This window comes from Chiloscyllium punctatum, chromosome 12, assembly GCF_047496795.1.
Source record: "Chiloscyllium punctatum isolate Juve2018m chromosome 12, sChiPun1.3, whole genome shotgun sequence".
Lineage (NCBI taxonomy): Eukaryota > Metazoa > Chordata > Chondrichthyes > Orectolobiformes > Hemiscylliidae > Chiloscyllium > Chiloscyllium punctatum.
This window is the reverse complement of record NC_092750.1, coordinates 23730249-23753126: the sequence shown is the minus strand read 5'-3', so window position 1 is coordinate 23753126 and position 22878 is coordinate 23730249. Positions and strand designations below refer to the sequence as shown.

At 38.5% G+C, this 22878-nt stretch overlaps 1 protein-coding gene across 3 annotated transcripts in view; it reads right to left on the bottom strand.

The window, feature by feature from the left end:
- The window catches only part of iars1 (isoleucyl-tRNA synthetase 1), a 206698-nt gene that overhangs the window by 110587 nt on the left and 73233 nt on the right, over nucleotides 1–22878 (bottom strand). For all 3 annotated transcript variants that reach the window (XM_072582128.1, XM_072582130.1, XM_072582129.1), the window contains exons 11-13: nucleotides 20518–20640; nucleotides 20074–20165; nucleotides 11209–11307 (exon numbers count right to left, since the gene is read on the bottom strand). In XM_072582128.1, coding sequence (XP_072438229.1) covers nucleotides 11209–11307; nucleotides 20074–20165; nucleotides 20518–20640 — 314 coding nt within the window. The remainder of the gene's footprint in view (nucleotides 1–11208; nucleotides 11308–20073; nucleotides 20166–20517; nucleotides 20641–22878) is intronic.

Sequence of the window (22878 nt, the reverse complement as noted above, 5' to 3'; positions counted from 1 at the left end):
AAGATTTGTAGCTTGGTGCTCGTTGTTGTGGTTCCGTTCGCCGAGCTGGAAATTTGTGTTGCAGACGTTTCGTCCTCTGTCTAGGTGACATCCTCAGTGCTTGGGAGCCTCTTGTAAAGCGCTCCTGTGATGTTTCCTCTGACATTTATAGTGGTTTGTCTCTGCCGCTTCCGGTTGTCAGTTCCAGCTGTCCGCTGCAAACACATCGACTTGGACCCAATATACCGGCCACTGCAGATCAGCCAAGATATTATTAAATGAAAGAGCAGACTCAATGGGATGAATCGCTTGCTTCTGCTCACACATCATATAGTATTCATCTTTCACTCTTTCCTACCAACTGCATTACCTACAACTTCATTGCAATTCTCCTCTTAAATCCCAAGTTGAGGACAAGAAACACATAATTCGTTTATGATAAAACATGAAGTCAAGTTCCTAAAGTCAAATTATATACCACTCCCTCAGGACTCAGTTCCAAAAATCAAATCAAACGGAGGGGAGGGATACAAAAGTTTTTACCAAAATTTCATTCCATGAATCATAAGGCAGATTCAACCTGGCCATTTACTGCCTATCAGGTTATTCCCAATTATCGGCAAAGCAATGGAAGGAGTTGTCAAAAGTGACATCAAATAGTATCTACTGATTTACACTGAATATTGAAATAGATTTCAACTAAGTTCTCTACAGCAGAAACAGAAATTTCATTAAGAATGCTGAGGGATTGTTTTACAAAGGAAATGCCAGTTTCCCTTTTGTTTTCAATATCCTTTTTGTGTACTAAAAGGAGCTTCCTCACCTTCCAACTTTCAGTTCTACACCTTAAATATCTGCTGACTATTACAACTGAGGCATCAGCAGACAATGGGATTTTGGACAATCTTTTGCTGGTGGCAAGTATCTAAGTTCCTGCCATTGGCCTTCTATCTCCATAGATGAGAATGCTGTCTCCATAAAGGGCAGTGGCCCTGACTCAAGAGCTATCAAGCCAACTGAAAAACAGTTGTTCAGCAATGCCACTACAAATAACGGGCATTGCTGGGACTGAGCCCGGAGGTTGCAGATACTTTGATAACCAGTACCTGTGGTGAGGGCGGAGGAGATTTGTAGTTGTTTGAGTTGTCTTGTCCACTGAAACTCCTCTTCTGATGACCAGGCTGCACTGAAGAGGGAGGAGGCTATTGCTGCTATGGAAGCCCCTCCATGGCCAGAAAATGCCAATAAGAGGAGTTCACTCTCCACAGACACCCAAAGAGCCTGGTCTATTTGTTTTTCTATACAGTCTCCCCATACAATATACTCCCCCTTCCTCTGCCTGGCACAGGCGCAATGCCTGACATAAACAAGAACATCAATAGTTCGTCAAGTTATGTGCTTCAAGTTAGGCTCCAGTTAGGTTGCTTATCTGCCATCTTAGCGCCTGCTGGCAAAGCAACAGAAAGATGTCAGACATGCCATCTGACCCCTTTCTACCATCCAACCTGTCTCCAGAGCATAGGTAAAATTCAGCAGACTAACATTTTTTTTCAGAAGGCAACTTCCAGCTTCACATTCCCATCATTATGCGTTTCTAGGTCTTGCAGCGGTGAAGAATTTAATGTACTTCCATATTTAATCAGGTTCCAATAACATGCCACGAAGTGAGATGTAACCAGAGGTACGCAGTAGACCCTTTTAGCAAAGGACTATTAAAATTAAGTCTTGCTCAATACACCTTCTACAAAAAGTTGAGAACAAGTCAGATTAAACGGTTCCACCTAGTGGTATAAATACATATTGCACTGAACTAAAAGTCTAAAATAAAATTAAACTGCTAACTTGCGTAATTTCTTTTGTACTTGCATACCATCTCTACCCGATTATGGGTGGATTAATTGTACAGCCAATAACCCAAATACAAAGGCAGTAAAATTATGCTGGTCTGGCAATTTGGTTTTCTTCCATTAAAATAATGAAGACATGTTATGATTCATGTTGAGTTGTGGGTAACTTTCGATCACAAAGCTGTGATAATATTATGGCTTTAAGATGTGTATTTTGTGCGGATTTTTTTTTTTAAGAAGATTGAATCAGATGCAACGAGCAGACTGCTTAAAGCCAATCAAGTAAACAGCTTGAGAGGTCTTGGATTTTAAAAATTAAAATTAGAAATAGACCATGCTGGCCTGACAAACTCCTTCCACCACTATGGTTATGTCTGAACTTGAGCTTCAATTCCACCTTCTTGGCTGCTGCCAATATTCTGATTCCCTCAGAGACAAGTTTTCAAATGTATTCAATAATGGAGCATCTACAAATTTCTGGGACACAGAATTCCATGGATTTACAACTTTGAGTGAAGTAATTTTTTCCTCACCACAAACTGAAATGACCAGTCAAAAGCCAATTAATCTTATTTGCACCATTTCCAAGGTTACCCAGTTATAACTAATTCAAATTAATGAAGGACACTAATTCATTTACACAAATATCCATTATACCAAGGTACCTGCAAGCAAATATAAATACCCATGAGATGCTATGAAAGTCTGTTGCTTATTTTCTTAAATAGGGATATGTTTGGAGATAAGGCATTCAATGTGACTTCTGGCAAAGTAATTGGTGGAAATGGAATCTAACATTAATGTATTCCAATTGGCCAAGTGTGCAACCACGACAAATCCTAAACTTGAAAAAATATTTTTGTCCTCTTCCCTGCTCTTTGTTGATGCACAGAGAAAAGAGCATGTGTGGATCAAGCAAGATCTACTCAAGTCATGATGACATCCTTCCATAACAGAGTCTAGAAACATTTGCAGCCTAATCTGAAAAATGACCATCTGAATGCAATCCTGGGTGCTGCAGATCATGTGAATGCCCCCATGCTGATAGAAAAAAGGAGGAAAATTGTCAGTTGGAAGAAATCTGGACCAAGATTATCTTCAACTAAATAAAAGCAGCTGATTATAATGTTTTCAATATGTCTTGCTTAACTTGCAAAGAATTTTCGATACACAATGAATATTGTGGTGAACTTAATCTGGTCAAAATAACAAGACTGTTCTTGCAGAATTAAGAGGGTTTTATGGTACTTTACGAGAATTCTGGGATTGTGACTCAAATCTTTTCAGCCTTCTAATATTAGACATGAATATCAATATATCATTAAGAACTCCATAAATCAAAATCAAATCTGCTTCAGATCCATATGAGCAACTTCTGCAGAACTTTTATTCTTATTTCACTTCTATTAATATTAAACAACTGTAAACATATTTTGCATTCCAATTTAAGCTACTATTTTGAATGTGGGATAAAAAGGAAATTGCTTTTATGCTCCCTCCACCTGCAGCTTCAATTAGTCTTCAAAACATGGAGATAAGAATAAGGAATGTGGGTCTAAAAAGGAGTCAAGTATAATAAATTAAATAAAAATGAAATTTTGCTATAAACAGGAGAATCAACAAAATACATTCTATTCAGCCACATCATATCAATTCCAAAATTCAAGTGCAGTATAATACACACCTCATAACACATTGAGCATAGAGATGCAATACCACAGAAAATTAGAAAAGATGAGTGGAGTAGGATCCAAGTTTCAATTTGATCATGGCTGTTCCTCTATTTCAGTGCCATATTCAATATCTTTGATGACTTTAGTGTCTACAAATATATTCAGCAACTTGGTCTCTACAATCTTAAGGAGTGGAGAATTCCACAGGTGTGTTATCCTCTCATTACAGTAAGGACTTTTCTTTGTTTAAAAAAAAATGAGATAGGAGAAAGATATTTTGATCATTACAGGGGATCTTCACCTCAATTCACAGTTTGTAAGTGGAATGTTGGAACGAGAAACTCTTACCCACCTTCCATAGCGAATCTGGAAAATATTGCATATTCAGGGTAAAACAGAAAAAAAAAAGCTTATCTGTCAAAATAGAGTGCTCCAAAATTGGTTGTCTAATCAAGCAAATACCTGCATAAAGTTCAATTCAAAGCAAATACTATTTCTTTAATAAAGGAGAAGGAGCAACTTTCTCCATGTGGCGAATAAGCCTGTACAAGGGGATAGTAAGATCTCACCCTGGAGAATTCCTTCAAACCAGTACCAAAACACACAACTCTATTTGCAGACTTAATTGCAGCAGGTTATTATGACAAAGGAAAATATAGCAAAACCATTTTTAGTGGTTATGCCAAGGTTACCAAAAGGCTGCAAGGTGCCTGTTGATTCAGAATTTCCATGAATACATGGAGGAAAAAAAACATTAAATTCATCAAGATTAACAGATGTCAAGGCCAGTTCTGGAGACATTGACAAAATCTGAACCCACAAAGTAGTTGGACTTGCCATGGGTAAAAACCTAGTCATCTCCAGCTTGAACTGTTGTGAGATAGGGATTGAGCAATCAAAGATCCCTCAGGAGTCAAGGTTAAAGAATACTTTACTAGAGCATTCCATAAAGAATTTTTAAAATAATTTCTTAGTAATTGAAATGTTACAGAATACTACAGCTTCAAATGTAATGCTTCTTACAAATGACCGGAGAAATTTCCTTGAAACTAAGGCTCTTTTCAATTCAAAATCTGTCATCAAGGTAATACAAAATTCTAACACAGAATTTAATAATATACAAAAAGTACATTATGTTTTTAGGCAGATACCCATGAGTCTCCACTTAAACCATTTTAAACTATTAAAAGTGTTTTAATAATTTTTCACCAAAGTTCTCTCAAACTTGCAAAGAAGAGCACAAATCAATATTTATGACTTATTTAATATACAAACTATACAATGAATTCATCCAAAATGGCAAAAACAAACTGCCATGTAAACTTGCGACTACCCTGATGATGGGCTTATGCCTGAAACATTAATTCTCCTGCTCCTCTGATGCTGCCTGTCCAGCTGTGCTTTTCCAACACTACACTCTCGACTCTGATCTCCAGCATCTGCAGTTCTCACTTTCCCCCGACACTTGCTACAGTAAGAATTGCAGAACAAATTGCAACATATATGTTTCTGGGGTTTTAGAGGTAAGTTTGGTGGGTAAAGGAAAAGATGGGCGACAATGGGAAAAGAGAGAGATATAATTTTGAGCTTACTGTTACAGATATCCATGATTTGGAGATGCCGGTGTTGGACTGGGGTGTACAAAGTTAAAAATCACCACACCAGGTTATAGTCCAACAGGTTTAATTGGAAGCACACTAGCTTTCGGAGCGACACTCCTTCATCAGGTGATAGTGGAGGGCTCGATCATAACACAGAATTTATACCAAAGATTTAGTGTGATGTAACTGAAATTATACATTGAAAAATTGATTGTCTGTTAAGCCTTTCATCTTTAGAATACAGTGATAGTTTCACTTCTTTCATGTGAAAATCACAAAACCCATTTTTTTAAAAAGTTGCATTCTCGGGTTAGCTGTTAACAATGGTGAAAGCTAGACAATATGTTGAAGGTGTTAGCCCCCTGTGTTCTCTGTCTATGACCTGATGTCCACCTTGAAGGATGGTCACCCGAAGGTCCGAGGCTGAATGTCCTGGACCACTGAAGTGTTCCCCAACTGGGAGGGAACCCTCCTGTCTGTGGATTGTTGTGCGGTGCCCATTCATCTGTTGTCGTAACCTTTGCTCAGTTTCCCCAATGTACCATGCCTCCAGGCATCCTTACCTGCAACGTATAAGATAGACAACGTTGGCTGAGTCACATGAGTACCTGCCATGTACAAGGTGGGAGGTGTTCCCACGCGTAATAGTGGTATCTATGTCCACAATCTGACACATCTTGCAGTGTCCACTGTGACAGGGTTGTATGGAGTTGTCCTGAGAGCTGGGCAGTTTGCTACAAACAATGATCTGTTGAGGTTTGTTTCAAGGCAAGTAGTGGAGGTGTGGGGAAGGTCTTGATGAGGTGCTCATCCTCAGTGATAATGCGTTGCAGGTCACGAAGAACATGGCGTAATTTTTCAGCCCCTGGGAAGTACTGAACAACAAAGGGTACCCTGTCAGTTGCAGCACGTGTCTGTCTCCTGAGGAGGTCATTATGGCTCCTTGCTGTGGCATGTCGGAACTGGCGGTCGATGAGTTGAGCATTGTACCCCGTTCTTGTGAGGGCATCCTTGAGTACTTCCAGGTGTCCGTCACATTCCTCCTCATCTGAGCAGATCCGGTGTATGCATGGGGATTGTCCATAGGGAATGGCTGATTTACTATGTTTTGGGTGGAAGCTGGAGAAGTGTAGCATTGTGAGGTTGTCTGTGGGTTTGCGGTACAGTGTGGTGCTGAGGTGTCCGTCCTTGATGGAGACGCATGTGTCCAAGAATGAGACAGATAGTCGAGACTAATCCATGGTGAGTTTGATGGTGGGATTAAACTTGTTGATGTCACTGTATAGTTTTATCAGTGACTCCTCGCCATGGGTCCAGAGGAAGAAAATGTCATCAATGTACCTGGTCTACAATGCTGGTTGGAGATCTTGCAGAGAGAATAAGTCTTGTTCGAACCTGTGCATAAAAATGTTGGCATATTGGGGTGCAAATTTGGTTCCCATGGCTGTTCCGTGTGACTGGATGAAGAACTGGTTGTCAATGGTGAAGACGTTGTGACCGAGGATAAAGCGGATGAGTTGTAGGATGTGTTTGGAGACTGGTAGTTGGTGTTGAGTACTGAGGCTGTTGCCGCGATGCCATCCTTGTGGGGGATACTGGAGTAGAGTGCGGAAACGTCCATTGTGACAAGGAATGTTCCTGGTTTGACTGGTCCGTGGGTGCTGAGTTTCAGTAAGAAATCCGTAGTGTCGTGATAGAAGCTGGAGATCCCCTGTACAATAGGTTTCAAGATGCCTTCCACATAGCCGGAGAGATTCTCACATAGGGTCCCACTGCCCGACACGATGAGACATCCCGGTGTGTTGGCTTTGTGTACCTTTGGAAGGCAGTAGAAGTCGCCTACAATGAGAAGTACATGGGATGAGGGTGCGTAGGGAACTCTGAAGGACTGGATCCAAAGTTCTGATCAGTGTGTTTAATTCTCAGGTGTGTTCTTTGGTCAGATCAGCTGATAGTTGCCTGTAGTGTTCCTGGTTGTTCAGTTGTCGGTACACTTCCTTGCAGTAATCTGTTCTATTCTGAATGACAATGGCTCCTCCTTTATCTGCTGGTTTGATGACAATGTTGTGATTGGTTTTGAGAGCCTGGATGGCATTGAGTTGTGAACAGGTGATGTTTTGTTCTACCTTGTGGGTACAGACATCCACAAATCCCTCATACAATGCTGAAATTAAGTGTGGAGGGATGGCAGGGAAGAAACATTTGAGAAAGCCATTGTCAGGGGAGAATGAAAGATAGCCATGCTTAATATTTTCAAAAGTATTACATAAGTTTTATTTGGTGGGCTGATCTGGTGCAGATCAGAAAGTTTCAGAGTGCTTTTTGAGCTTCTTTTAAAAATGGCGACCTAAAATTGTGATTACCAACGTTCACATTGGAAACAAACACAGATCTGATCCTGACCATTTTCCTGCCTAACTCTATATTTACTATTCACTTCATATTCTTGTCCTCGGATTTTTTTACAGATAGTTTTCAGATCCAATTTGTATTATAACACTTTAAAAGAACTGTGAAGTGGCAATGAAAAGCACTACATAAATACAAGTGTTTCTTTTTCTTCCCTAAATTTGTATACCAACTTACTTCACAACAACTGGCATTTATATGGGACCTTAAATATAGAAAAACGTCACTACGTGCTTCACAGAAACTTTGTCAAACATCAAGTCACACAATAATAAAATAAAGAACTGCAGATGTTGGAGATCTGAAATACACAAAAACAGAGTTCATATTTTAGGTCTGGTGACTCTTCTTCAAAACTTCAGTTTAATGTAGATTCAATAAGTGGGGATTCTCAGGAGCCCCAAACTGGACACAGACATATGTCAGGTTGGAGGCAATTAAAGCAATTTATTGCTTTTGATGTCAAAGTAAATTGGTATACAAACTCAAAAGAGAGCTGGAAAGTATAAGTAAACCTGACAGTATTGAGCCAGTATAAGCAAAGGGTAAATACAAAGAAAGACAGGGAAATAAAAACCTCAGGAAATGAGTTAGAGGTTACAGTTTCTAGCTTTGCGTTTCTTCACCTGGCTTTGTTTTGTGGCCAATCAATATTGGTTGGAAATTTTCAACCATTTTCATAGGAAATGAGAGTCAGTAGTAAAACTAATATTTATTCCTCATTAACATCTTATTTTGTCTTATTTAATCATTCTGCTTCACTGCACATAGTTTCATCCACAGTACTGATTAGGGAGGGAGTTTCAGGATTTTAACTATAATCTAATTCCATATTAGGACAGCGAGTGATTTGGAGGGGAACTTGCCAATATGGATCTTCCTAGGCATCTGCTGTCCTTCTCCTTCAAGGTGGCAGAAATCCCACAAAGGTGACAATTGGAAACTGAATGCAATGAGACCAAGTGCCTGAATCTGGGATTGTGATAAGTGAGGGAGTTTTATGGAATGATCTATTTCTAAATCTTGTATAATTTGAATACCTATGTAGACATTCATTGCTCATTACTCCAGAGTAAAACATATTTCACTATTTCTCTCTTTTTATATCCTGTATAAATTTTGCATTTGCATTAGATACTATTTTCTGATTTTCTCTATTAGTCTTTACATAGGTTTGATACTATAACTTTCACTCTCAAATATAAAGGGTAATATGAACTACTTGCAAGCATTCAAACACAGTTTAAAAAGAAACATCAGCTTACTCCAAGTAAAAAGTAAATGGTCAATGATAACTTAGTATTTGATTTAATGGGAACTTTGCAAAGTAACATGAGGATGAGACATAAGCTTTGGGATACCGATTTTTGGGCACCGACTACAAATGCCTCCCTTTCTCTTTAACATAAAGTGATAAGGGATATTTCAAACTGTCCACTCCATTTTAGTAAATCATAATGTGACAAAAACAAAAGTAATGAAGAGGGTGGACTCATGGGTAATTGACAACTGAGGAACCATTCAGGAGATAGTGGATGGTGATATCAGTAAATGCCCATCACCCTTAAGAGCCCATTAGAGTTTGATCATGGACCTCTTAAATCAATTAGCAGTAAGTGTTGGCTAGCCTCGGCCAACCAGAATGCAATGACATAGTTGATCACGTTGTATGTTGCGGCTTCGAAAGAGTTAACGAGCAATAGATTTTGGCGACCAAGGTGCGTAATAAATTTGAAGATTTCCTGCTTCCAGTTAGACATGGAAGGCCCTCGAAGCATTGGAAAGAAACAAGGTCAGTCTGTGCCCAAAACTGAATCGAGAAGCAAGAGCCATAGCAAACCTGCGTAAAGTTGCAGCCCTGCTTTAATATGTATTATTTATAACCCAAGTAAAGTTACTGCATGAGACTGTCTCCTGTTGCCTTTTGGTTAAAGTCTCAAATGAACAAACTAATACTTGACTTTGAGTTTAAATTATAAGACTACCAAAACTTACACTAGTTAGAGATAGAGTCGGGTAAATTGTGTGACTAGTTTGAGCTGGTTCTCTAGACAGCAGAAGCTGACTCAGCTCATGGAAAACTCAAATAACATAAATCCGAGAGATTTAGCAGGTGCACTACGTAAATTGTATGGAAGCGGGAGCTGGAAACAAAATTTAATTAAAATCATAACAGAATTAGAATTTATTAAAACTCTTGTGTGATTTAAAATCAAGTAATATTGAAATTGAATGCATTTTTCACAGAGGTTAGTGACTAATGCCAACATGCTTGGATATAGCTTTTACAAAATGACTTAAAATGTCACTCAGAACACTTCTGGTTGAAAGTTAAGGGTACTCTTTGGCATTAGACAGACAAGTGAATTTTTTGTGCACTCTAACACATTCAGTGAGGTGCCCAGAACCTCATGCTCCAGTTCAGGCTGAACCAGTGTTTTCTACAAGTTCAATGTAATTTCCTTGTTTTTTTCTCTTTGCCACTATTGATAATGGTAAGGGTAACATATACTTTACTGAAGGTGCTCTCAACCTTTTCTGTCACTTTCAGTGATTTATGCATATATACATCCTTCTCTTCATGCACTTTATTTACAAATATAGTTTTAATTTTATTTGCCTCAGTGTTCTTCATAAAATTAATAATTTAATACTTCTATGCATTAAGTTTCACCTGTGACTTGTCTGTCCATTCCACCAACTGGTCATAAGTTCTACATTATTCCCCTTATGGTTCACAATATTTTGCTAAGTTTTGCCAGGTTACAGTCATTATTATATATCAGGAACAGCAAGGCTCTTACCACCAATCACTGGGGAATTCCACAATAAACCTTCCACCTGTTTGAACATTAGTTCATTATGACATGTTGTTTTCCATCACTCAACCTTTTATAAACATGCTTCTATTGTTCCTATTATTCTATGAGCTCTAACTTTGCAGACAAGTCTATTGTGCAGCAATCTTTCATATTCTTTTTGGGAGTCCATCCACACCATATCTAAAGCATTACCTTCATCAGCCCTTTCTGATACTTCATCAGAAAACTCAAGTTAGGCAAAGAAACTTAGTTAAATATGATTGGCTCTTAAATCCAGACTAGCTTTCCTTAATGCATTCACAATCGTTCAAGTGACTATTAACTTGGATCTGAATTATTACTTCTGAAACCTTCCCAACCACCAAAGTTACACTGATTGACCTGGAGTTTCAGAGCTTATGTTTACATCCTTTTTACGTAAAGGTATACTATTTATAATTCACTGCCCTCTGGGACCACTCTCAAATCTAAGGAAAACTGTGAAATTGTGACTGGTACCTCTATAATTTCCACTTTCACTTTCTATCGTGCACTTGATTTATGAACTTGAAGTTATTTATGTCAGAATATATTGCATTAGTTTACAGAAAAGGCTTCAGTTATAGATTCTTCAAGTTTAGAAATGCTGCAGATGGAACAATATTGCTGTAAATTTATTTTTGTAAAAGTTAACAAGGAGAATTATTTCTAATAAAATACTACAATGCACAGCACTAACAGTAGAACAAAGGGCACTTATGAATCTCCTTTTACTGTTCTCTTTTAGTGGACAAATAAACCTTAATAAAAATGAGACAGATTGAAGCAGGGTAGAGGAATTGGGCCGTGAGTCTTAATTTAACAATGTTCATTTTTATTCAGTTGGTCAATACATTACCAGTAGCATTTGTCATTGTTCTCCAGCAGTTTATCCACCATATGTTCCACTCGCACAAACCAACTCGGGACAGCTTTATAAATTAGTGGGGTGTCTGACCTATGGAGAGATATTAACCCGTGAAATTGGAGAAAATACTTATACCAATAGAAAAAAAACACAAAAAAATTCTGTGTACAATGCTTTTACGTGGCATTGAAGCATTGGCTACTTGTGAGTTTACAATTCCATATGTATTCTGCAAGATTCACGAATATGACCTTCTCGACTTCACTCATGAGGAACATCCCAGAAAGCCCAATTCCATCCTCACCAAATCATACTTTTACATCCCTAACCACCAGCTGGCTAACTGAATATTTTGCTACCTCCAATCCAAGAATAAAAAGTTAGCATTAGCACTGTTGCTTTACAACGCTAGGAACCCGGGTTCAATTCCAGTTTCAGGTGACTGTCTGTGTGGAGTTTGCACATTCTCCCTGTGTCTATGTGGGTTTCCTCCGGGTGCTCCAGTTTCCTCCCGCAATCCAAACATGTACAAATTAGGTGAATTGGCCATGCTAAATTGCCCATAGTGTTCAGGGATGTGTAGGTTAGGGGCATTAGTCAGGGGAAATGTAGAGTAATAGGGTAGGATATGGGTCTGGGTGGGATACTCTTTGGAAGGTCAGTGTGGATTTGTTGGGCTGAATGGCCTGTTTCCACACTGCAGGGATTCTATGATTCTAACTTTATCAGCACTTGAGTTATATCAGCACAAGCCAGAGAAAGGGCATTGAATTTTGCTATTTACTACCTTAAGTATTTCAACCTCTCCACCAAATTTCTTTCTCAATAGTACACACTAAGCCTTCAAAGTACCAGCTCAGTTTTTTGCTTGATTTCAAGAAAGTAGTGAATATATTCAGGTATTGCCTTCCTTGTGTTTACTATTAATCTGCTTCTATTCTCTAAAAGAGGCTAAATCAAAAGAGGAAGTTTTCTAATCATGCATGCCATCAGTGAGTAATAACAAAAACAGGCTTCCATTTTAGTTGCAGTACTAATTAAAGAAATTCCAGTTGATCATTGATAAATTAAGGAAATAAATAGCTTGCTCCTTGCACTCTGGAGGTTTCAGTATTTTGTGTCACTATTTAAGATCCAACTCCCTGCTTACATGTAAACTTATAAATGAACAGTTCAGAAAGTGATTAGATTGTCAAACATCATTGAAACTAAATACAAAGCAAAACAGTTAAAGGATTAATGCCCAAAACATTAAGATGGACTCCTCTGTTGAATGGGCAGAAGGGAGCCAATGAAGCAGTTCAAAACAGATGTACAACAATTGGATATGAACAGATTTTCAAACCACAAATGAAGTTTGTGAGAGCATAAAATATAAGCAGTGTGAGAGCATAGGCTATGAGCAGAATTAAGCCATTCAGCCCATTGAGTCTGTTCTGCATTCAATCATGGCGAATATGTTTCTCAACACCATTCTCTTGCCTTCTCCCCATAACACTTGTCCCCCTTATAAATCAAGAAGCTATCGATCTCTGCAGTAATAAGTCCCACAGAGTCATCATGCTCTAATTGAAGAAATTCCTCCTCATCTCAGTTCTAAAGGGTCATCCCTTCACTCTGAGGCTGTGCCCACAAGCCATAGTCTCTTTTACTATTGGAAACATCTTTGCACATCCATTCTATCCAGGCCTTTCAGTATTCTGTCAGTTTCAATAAGTTCCCCCTTATCCTTCTAAACTCCATCAAGTATAGACCAAGTCTTCAACCACTCCTCATCTGTCAAGTCCTTCATTCCCCTATCATTCTTGTGAACATCCTCTGGGTCCCCTCGAATGCCAACACATCCTTCCTTTGATATGGGGCCCAATATTGCTCACCATACTCCAAATGCCATCTGATCAGAGCCTATACAGCCTCAGCAGTACATACCTGCTCGTGATTCTAGCCCTCTTAAAATTAATGTGAACATTGCATTTGCCTTCCGAACTGCTAACTGCAACTGTGTGCTAACGTTCATATAATCCTAAACTAGGACTCCCAAGTCCCTCCGTGCTTCATATTTCCAAACCCTTTTCTCATTTAGAAAATAGTCTATGCCTCTATTCTTCCGAACAAAATGCATAATCTCACTTTTTCCCAATTGTATACCATGTGCATATTATTGATAACAAATTGATTTGTTTTTATTTAAAATAGTTTGGGATGGAGGTAGATCAGTAAAGCATCACACTCATTGCATTAGGTTTGGCACCAGGAGTTAAGTCAGTTGAGAGATGGATGGAAATACAACAGCCTGTATTTTCACATTGAGACTGTGTGCTCCAAGCTAAATAAGTACATATCGTCATAGAGTTATAGAGATGTAACAGACCCTTCGGTCCAACTCGTCCACGCCGACCAGATATCCCAACCCAATCTAGTCCCACCTGCTAGCACCCGGCCCATATCCCTCCAAATCCTTCCTATTCATATACCCATCCAAATGCCTCTTAAATGTTGCAATTGTACCAGCCTCCACCACATCCTCTGGCAGCTCATTCCATACACGTAACACCCTCTGCGTGAAAAAGTTGCCCCTTAGGTCTCTTTTATATCTTTCCCCTCTCACCCTATACCTCTAGTTATGGACTCCCCGACCCCAGGGAAAAGACTTTGTCTATTTATCCTATCCATGCCCCTCATAATTTTGTAAACCTCTAGAAGGTCACCCCTCAGCCTCCGACGCTCTAGCCTGTTCAGCCGCTCCCTATAGCTCAAATCCTCCAATCCTGGCAACATCTTTGTAAATCTTTTCTGAACCCTTTCAAGTTTCACAACATCTTTCTGATAGGAAGGAGACCAGAATTGCACGCAATATTCCAACAGTGGACTGATCAATGTCCTGTACAGCCGCAACATGACCTCCCAACTCCTGTACTCAATACTCTGACCAAACGCCTTCTTCACTATCCTATCTACCTGCGACTCCACTTTCAAGGAGCTATGAACTGCACTCCAAGGTCTCTTTGTTCAGCAACACTCCCATTTTAACATTGAAAATCTAAGAAACAAGGCATCAACTAAGAAATCAGATCACAGACACACATTATCCACTAACCTAGACAAAACACAGAAACTAGTGGGCAATAGTTTCTTTTCAATTTGTCCACCAAAAGGGTACATTAATAATTCATAGATTTATTTTACATGGTAAAAGCTCAAAACTAATTACATACACAACACCAATGCTCATACCATACAATATCATTCTGAAACTTCTCATCCACTTCATTAATCCTTCACTGGAATGCTCCAAACAAAATCATAACTCCATCTTTTCCCCCAGCAAAGTTAATAAGAATGAAAAAAATACAAGGGTTATTAGTAAGTCTCGTAGAAACATATAAATAGCACACTTAAATATTTAAGTAGTACAATATAGTTGACTGAAGCAAAATAAAATCTGTGCTGTTTTGCAGCACAACAAAACACAAACGTTGCGTTAGATTTAATGACCATTGCCTGCATGGCGTCATACAGTTATCTGTTCATCTATAATTGATGAATGGCAGCTTGCGGAGGAATTTATTTAGGTTCATTTTTGAACCAGACATGTTGCCAAGTTCACAATAAGCTGGGTTCTAGGTTAATTTGGGACTGGCCCTTATGAGGGATATGTGGGTACTTGTCAGGTTCCCAGGTTCACCTGTAATAACTTGGACTTTTTAAAAAAAAACACATCTTAAGGTTAGTGACCTCATGCAAATACCTTCAAGGAATGGATAGATTGCTAAAATAATCATGAAATCTGAGCAAACCTAGCAAAGCACACTCAATTTTGGGGAAATTTTAAACAGCATTCTTAAGTAATCCATCAGGTTCCCTTATCAGCATATGCGCAACTCTTACATATGCAATATTCAAGCAACCCGCCAAATATGGTTAGAAACATATTTGTTGTGTTTTGTGACGTACAACATTTTTGCCATCATGGCACATCCAAGAAATGGGTGAAACAAGATCCAAATTCATCCGTTACGTTTGACAATTCTTGGGTAGCTCCTAAACCTATAATGGAATATCATTCCAAACTGAATGCAACAGCTGAGTATGTCCACAACTCAAAGCAGTTTTCTACAAGAGAAAGGATTTGAAATTCAGAATTGTGCACCTCAAGTCACAACAATATTGATCTGCTTAATTGATGTAGATGGGTTACGGTATTGACTCTAAAACTTATCAGATCCTTGATTTATCATTATCATGCCGCATATTCAAATTACTTTTTCAATAAGACCATAAAATGAAGGAGCAGAAGTCGGCCTTTTGGCCCATTGATTCAGCTGTGCCAATCAATAAAATCATGTCTAGTCTGATATTCCTCAACTCCATTTGCTTTTCTTATCTTCATAATCCTCAATTCCCTTACTGATTAGAAATCAGTCCCTCAGCCTTGAATATATTTCACAACCCAGCTTCAGCATTCCTCTGCAATAAAGAACTCTACCACTTCACAACACTCAAAAAAATCCTTCTAATGACTGCCTTCAATGAGCAACTTCTAACCTGACTTCTATGCCCTCTGGTTGTAGATTCTCCAACAAGGAGAAACAACTTCTCCACATATAACCTGTCAAGCCCTTATTTTATTTCCACAGTCTATTTTCTCCTCTTATTAATTTTCGGTTATCAATTATTGGCTTTAAATTTTTCCCATCCTCTTTGCCACACTGTATTTTAATTTGATATTATCCTTGATCAACTTCCTTGGTCAACCGTGCCAGTTTAGCCCCTTCCTAGAATTTTTCTTCCTCTTTGAGATATATCTTTGCTGCATATAAATTGTGAAGATGTTTCACATTGGGAAGAGGAGAGCACCAAAAGCTGTAATTTCAAGGGGAAAGACATGGATGGCATCAATTCAGAAAATTTGGTGTTAATTTTAGTTTATTCACTCTTCTGTAGCACTGTATGAGAGAAGTGAAAAGCCAATGTCATCATTAGTGAAAACAGCATTGGAGGCTGGAGATAATTTTATTAAAAACTCAGTCATTTGTCTAAAATATACAAGAATTGGAAAAGCAAAAATGACAAATTTTAGATGAAGTATATGCAGTGTTAGCCTTGACCAAAACACATCTATTCAAGTGATTCTAAGATGAAATGATGCTCAAGTCAATACTACTTAACAATTAATTTAATCAAACGTCACTGAAATTCAGTTATTACAATTTATCATGAAAATCTACTGGCAAACTTATGAGTAAAAGTAGTTTATGGTTCAATTTTTTTCAAATTTCCCTTCCATTTCTTTCAGTATTTGCTCATGAGTTCTATATTTCAGAATCCAAGATGAAGACTAGAAAAGTATGCTAAAATGTATGTAAAATGAAATTTCTCCACCCCAACTCTTCCATTCAATTTTTTTTTCCATTTTAGGCTTTTGTGCAGCTTTTTTTAAATAATTGAAGAACAAACCATCAATGTAAGGCACTTGCTCAATTCATCTCTGAAGCAATATAAAAAGTTATTTTCAAGAGCTCCCAGAGCAATCCCATTCAAGCTTACATAATGTCACTCCTCAAAGCATTAAAAGTTAAAAATGTTGGTGAAAAAACAAAGGAGCTGCTTGCCAATATTAAATAAAAACCAGAAACAAATACTTAAATGACATATTAAAACAATTCTTGGTACACTTACAGAATTGGAATGGAACAAACAAAAACTTTCAATAACAATCTCCCATCAGTCAAAGGCCACAAAATGTCAAACTTGTGAAAAACAAAATGTGGAGATAGTCAAAAAGTCTGTCAACATTTGTGCAAAGAGAAACAAAGTGAACAAGTTTAAACTTGTCAAAGCTCATCCACTTGCACACATGGCCCAAGATTTCACTTTGATGCATTTTCCTCACAAAGGGGCTCAGAATTGGTGTGGTGCAGAATAAAAGCTATTAATAATAAAGGCCCATCAAGTCTGCACTGGGTCTCTGAGTATTTTAACACTGTACAATTTTCCTGCCTTTTCCCCATAATTCTGCACACTGTTAATACTTAAATAATTATCCAGTGCCTTCTTAAATACCTGAATTGAATTAATCTTCACCATACTTCCAGGCAGTACACTTCATACCATAGCTACTCTGAGAAAATGTTTTTCTCGCGTTGCATTTGCTTCATATGTAAAACTGTTTAAAACTGTGTCTTCTGGTTCCTAATCCATTTACAAGTGGATACAGTTTCTCCCTACCAATCTGCCCAGACCCCTTATGATTTTAAAAACTACCATTTTTCTCATGTCTTCTCTTCTCCAAAATAAACAGTCTGAACTTCTCCAGTCTCCCTTCATAACTGCATATCTTATTCCTGGAACTATTCTCATCAACCTCTTCTGCCCTCTCTCCAGTACATTTGCTATCCTTTCCATAGCATGTTACCCAGAACTGTATACAATACTCCAGAAACATCTAACCATTCTCTGAATAATTTCATCATAACCTCACTGCTCTCATACTCTATGACCCCTCATTAGGGATGAGTGAAGGGATGCAGATGTCATATATATGGATTTTAGTAAGGTGTTTGATAAGGTTCCCCATGGTAGGCTGATGAAGAAGGTGAAGTTGCATGAGGTCCAGGGTGTTCAAGCGAGATGGATAGACAGCTGGTTGGGCAAGAGGAGATAGAGAGTAGTAGTGGAAGGGAGCTTCTCAAAATGGAGACCTGTGGCCAGTGGTGTCTCACAGGAATCCGTGCTGGGCCCACTGTTGTTTGTGATATACATAAATGATTTGGAGGAAGGTGTAGCTTGCCTCATTAGCAAGTTTGCAGACAACACTAAGATTGGTGGAGTTGCAGATGACACTAATATTGGTGCAGTAGCAGATAGTGAAGGGGACTGTCAGACAGTACAGCAGAATATAGATAGATTGGAGAGTTGGGCAGATGGAGTTCAATCCAGACAAATGCAAGGTGATGTATTTTGGAAGATGCAATTCCACAGCCAACTATACAGCAAATGGAAAAGTACCTGGGAAAATTGATGTACAGAGAAATCTGGGTGTTCAGGTCCATTTTTCCTTAAAGGTGGCAACGTGGCCAGTACTTGAGTTGTCAAGTAAGCATATGGCATGCTTTTTGTCATCTGATGGGGTACGGAGTACCAGAGTTGACAGGTCATGTTACAATTACATAAGACTTTGGTTTGGCCACATTTTGAATACGGAATATAATTTTGGTTGTCACATTACAATAAGGATGTGGATGCTTTGGAACGGGTGCAGAGGAGGCTCACCAGTATGTTGCCTGGCATGGAGGGTGCTAGCTATGAGAAGTTGAATAGATTAGGATTATTTTCATTGGAAAGAGGGTGGTTGAGGGTGGACTTGATAGAGGCCTACAAAATCAGGAGAGGTACAGACAAGGTGGAGAGCAAGAAAATTTTTCCCAGAGTGAAGGACTCAATTACTAGGGGTCACTAGTTCAAAGTGAGAGGGGAAAAGTTTATCGGAAATATACGTGGCAAGTTCTTTACGCAGAGGGTGGTGGGTGCCTGGAATGTGTTGCCATTGGAGGTGGTTGGGGCTGGAATGTTAGCATCATTTCAGATGTATCTATACAGATACATGAATGGGCAGGGAGCAAAGGGATACAGATTCTTAGAAAATAGATGGCAGATTTAGATAGATGATACGGATTGGCGCAAACTTGGAGGGCCGAAGAGACTGTGCCTGTGCTGTTCTTTGTTCTTTATGAAGCCAAGGATATTGTATGCTTCATTACCATCCCTTTCTAATCATTAAAGTCATTTTAAATGACTTACGTAGATAAACACCCAGGTTTTTTCTGCTTCTACATGATTTACAATAGTACTCTTTGTTGTACACTGTTTCTCACACATATCCACAGTGAACTTTATCTGCCAAATATCTACCTATCCCACGAATATATTAATGACCCTTGAAGGTCTACACTATTCTCCTCAGTTTACAATCCTCCCAAGTTGTGTCATCTACAAATTTTGAAAGTGTCTCCTGCTCACCAAGATGCATTTATTCATATCAGGATAAGCAAGGATCCCAATACTGACTCCAGGAGAAACCTGACAATAAAAAAAAAGTTCCTCCAGCCCTTAAAATATCCATTAACTATTCCTCTCTTTTTCCTATCCCTCAGCCAATTTTGCATCCAAGTTGCTACTGTTCCTTTCATTCCATGACATATCACTTTCATCACAAATCTATTGTCTGGCACCATATGAAACATCTTTTGGAAGTCTACATACACATTAACAGCCTTCCCCTAATTAACCTTCTGTGTTACCTCAATTTCTTTAAGTGGAACCTTGCAGCAGCTGCACACATGCGCAGCTTAAAGGAAAATTGCTTCAAATCCACCCCTATTAGTTAAAAGATATTCCTCTTTAACTGGTATCTTTTTATGTTTGCATGTTCTGTCCCTTTCTATCATACTTGTGTCACAATTACGCTGCACTATGGTCTTTTTCTTTTAAATTTCTTAGTCTCCACTCCCAACCACAAGCTCGAGCAATTTGGTTTAAAGGCCTTGTCACAGTCCTAGTTATATGACATGGAAGGACACTTGGTTCGAGCATGGTTTCACCAGTAACAATACCAGTACCCCATGAGCAAAAAACCCATTTCTCCCACACCAGTACAGATGAAAAAGAGACTACATCGTGTCCTTAAGAATTTAGGTTTTTCTTGAAAACCTGGAAAACCATTTTTTTGTGTTGATCAACGTATGTAATCAAAGATAACTTAGACCTTTTTTTAAAATATAACTGCTGGCATGCAAGATTCTAAATCACTTTCTAATGACACTTATGAAGACAACTTTCATTTCCTATAGCACTTACCTCCAACAAAATGGATAATTGTGCTTGTAAGTACCACTGTGTACCACTCGGCCCTTATCTTTCAGGTATTTAAGGATATGCTTGTCTGCATCCTAAAAGAATAACATCAGAATTCAGGCAACTGCAAAAACCGATTTTCACTATTTTATGTCAAATGTCAGAATGTAAAACATTTTTTACAATAATAAATATCCAAATTTCTTGACCATAAACTTGAATAGAAAAAAAGCAATACTAGTTTTTAAAACTAATTATTTTAACAAATTCGTACGTATTGAATTAAATGAAGCGAAAACAAACAATTTCAGACCTTGCATATTAGAACATTTTGGTTTACGGTAATTAACTACAAATCTTTGCACAGCTAAACAGCAATACTACAAAAATGTTACATCTCCCTTGTCATTCTTCCAAAACTGCAACATATAACAACCATCCACTAACCTTAACATACAATCCAGCAAAGTCCTTCACTTCAGCTGTGAAACAGCCAGATGCATCCACTGGACACACTGGTGTTGAATCTTTCTGGATTATGCCATAATCCACACACACGCGGAAATCATCCTACAGGACCAAATTGAATGAAGCCTCATGAAACATGGATTTTGGAGGAAAAGCAAAATGACAAAACTAGTGTACTCAAGAATACAGACAGCATTGTTTTGGCAGAGTAAATGACCAACTTTACTTCTCTGAAAACTATTTTCCCTTTACATCTAGAATGCAATAAGAAATGCCTACAGTTGAAGGATCAGTGCTTGGAAAAGTCCTAAAAATAATCAGATTTCAGAAAATCCTTTGTGGCGAAGCATCTGTCGCAACATTCACCCCAACAGTGGTACTAGGAAAAGGCACATTTTTCAGGATTGGCAGTTAGGTTGGACAAAACTGTTTGAAGGTGTAATTTTTTAAAAAGTCTTTATATTTTTAAAGTCCAAGACTATCATACTATATCCACCGGCTTTTCTATGAAGAAAGGCCAAAAATATATGGGGACGGATTTTCCAAAGTGGGACATTTCACACAGATTGACACGCTTGTCTTTTTCATAACAAAATTAGACTGTGCTGCATTTCTGAGAGGATATATGCATCATGGCTTCTCCAGAAATGTGAAGTCATACTTCTGTTCTGACAGTCCTTTCATAATCCAGAAATGTCTTGCAAACTCTGCACTGCAGTCAGCTGCTATAATCTGAAACAAAAAGATCGGAAATCACTGACACCAGCTATCAAAAGTCCGGCATCACAGACAGCCACTTTGTTCTCAAATGTTGAGGACATAAGTGTGAGGTTAGGGCACCAGGAGATTGTCAGTTCAATAGCTACTCAGGAGTTAGTCTATGTTTTTAACAGTCTCACATTTCCTGAATAACTGTTACATTTCATTGGAATCTTCCGAGTTCTCACGTTTAAATGTGGACTTCCGGAGGGTTCCAGACATACAGGAATTGCCCAGTGGAATCTTCAATTTCACAGGCAATTCATTTGGAGTCCACAGGGTCCCCAATAGCATTCTCTTGAATTTTCTTCCTGATTGTACAAGCCTCTTAGACCTGTGCTCAGAACCTTAGAGTAGCTGTGCACATTCTCTAGCTTAGAGGGAATGTTGGTCCCATGTTCAATCCCATCCATGCTAGAATAATGACTGGCTACTGGAAAATCCAGGCCACTGCACTCCAACAGGAAAAAAACCGAAAAACATCATGTTTGGAAAACTAAAGCAAAAGGTCTTACACACTTTGAGGTTAGCCTTAAAAGGGAATTTTTAATCATGGTTAATACAATAAATTCAGGTAATACATCAACATCAATTTTGTATTCCATGAAATGTGAAAACAGCCTGTTGCAGTTTTTACAGGTAAAGTTCAAATCATATTCAAAATTGTCAAAAATGCACGTATTTCTACATGATGAGCAATTTACCAAAAGCCATTCTTACATTGTTTTCTTGGAAAATTCACATATTTTATTAAATACTGCCAAAATTAAAAAGATTTAGACAACAGGTACATTATTGTACATCCATCAGAACAGTGAAACTATTCTGCTCCAAACAGAAAATGAAACAAAAAATTCATCAATAACCTTTGGTTGTTATTCATCCTGGTTGTCTCTTCTTTGAGTAACTATTTCATACTAGCTTTATCTATTCAATCGACATATTATTTTTAGGCAGAGTCTGTTTTTTGGATGGTCCATCCCAGAGTCTCTTTTGTCCTCTCAAGCTAGTGACTGGCGCTGTAATTCACCAGCACAGGTAGACAAATGGGAGGTTGAAAGAACACAGCAAGCCAGGCAGCATCAGGAGAAGGAGAAGTCAAAGTTTCAGGAGTAGCCCTTCTTCAGCACCTTTCTCACAGCCAAAACGTTGACTTCACCACCACCTGATGCTGCCTGGCTTGCTGTGTTCTTCCAGCCGCCTTGGATTCCTGCATCTGCAATTTTTTGTCTCACTCACCAGCAGAGAGCCATCCTCCATCTGTATACCTAAGGTTTCCAAAAGTGCAGCAGTCTTAATAACCACGCAACCAATGGATCAACATTCAAATCCTCAAATTGCACCCTCACATCAATTCAAGAGACGCAAATCATTGACATTTGCTTCACCCAAGCTGAGTTTCAAACTCGACATCTAGCCCATTCAGAAGTCCACTCTTTTACCCACCAGAGTAGCAACGTCTACCTCTCCTTCTACTACATCAATTAATATTTTTCCTGGTCTCAATTAGTGCTCACAAACTCCAAACTTATTGAGAACCAAAGCACATGTTCCATGGCCCAAACAAAAATAGTTGCTACA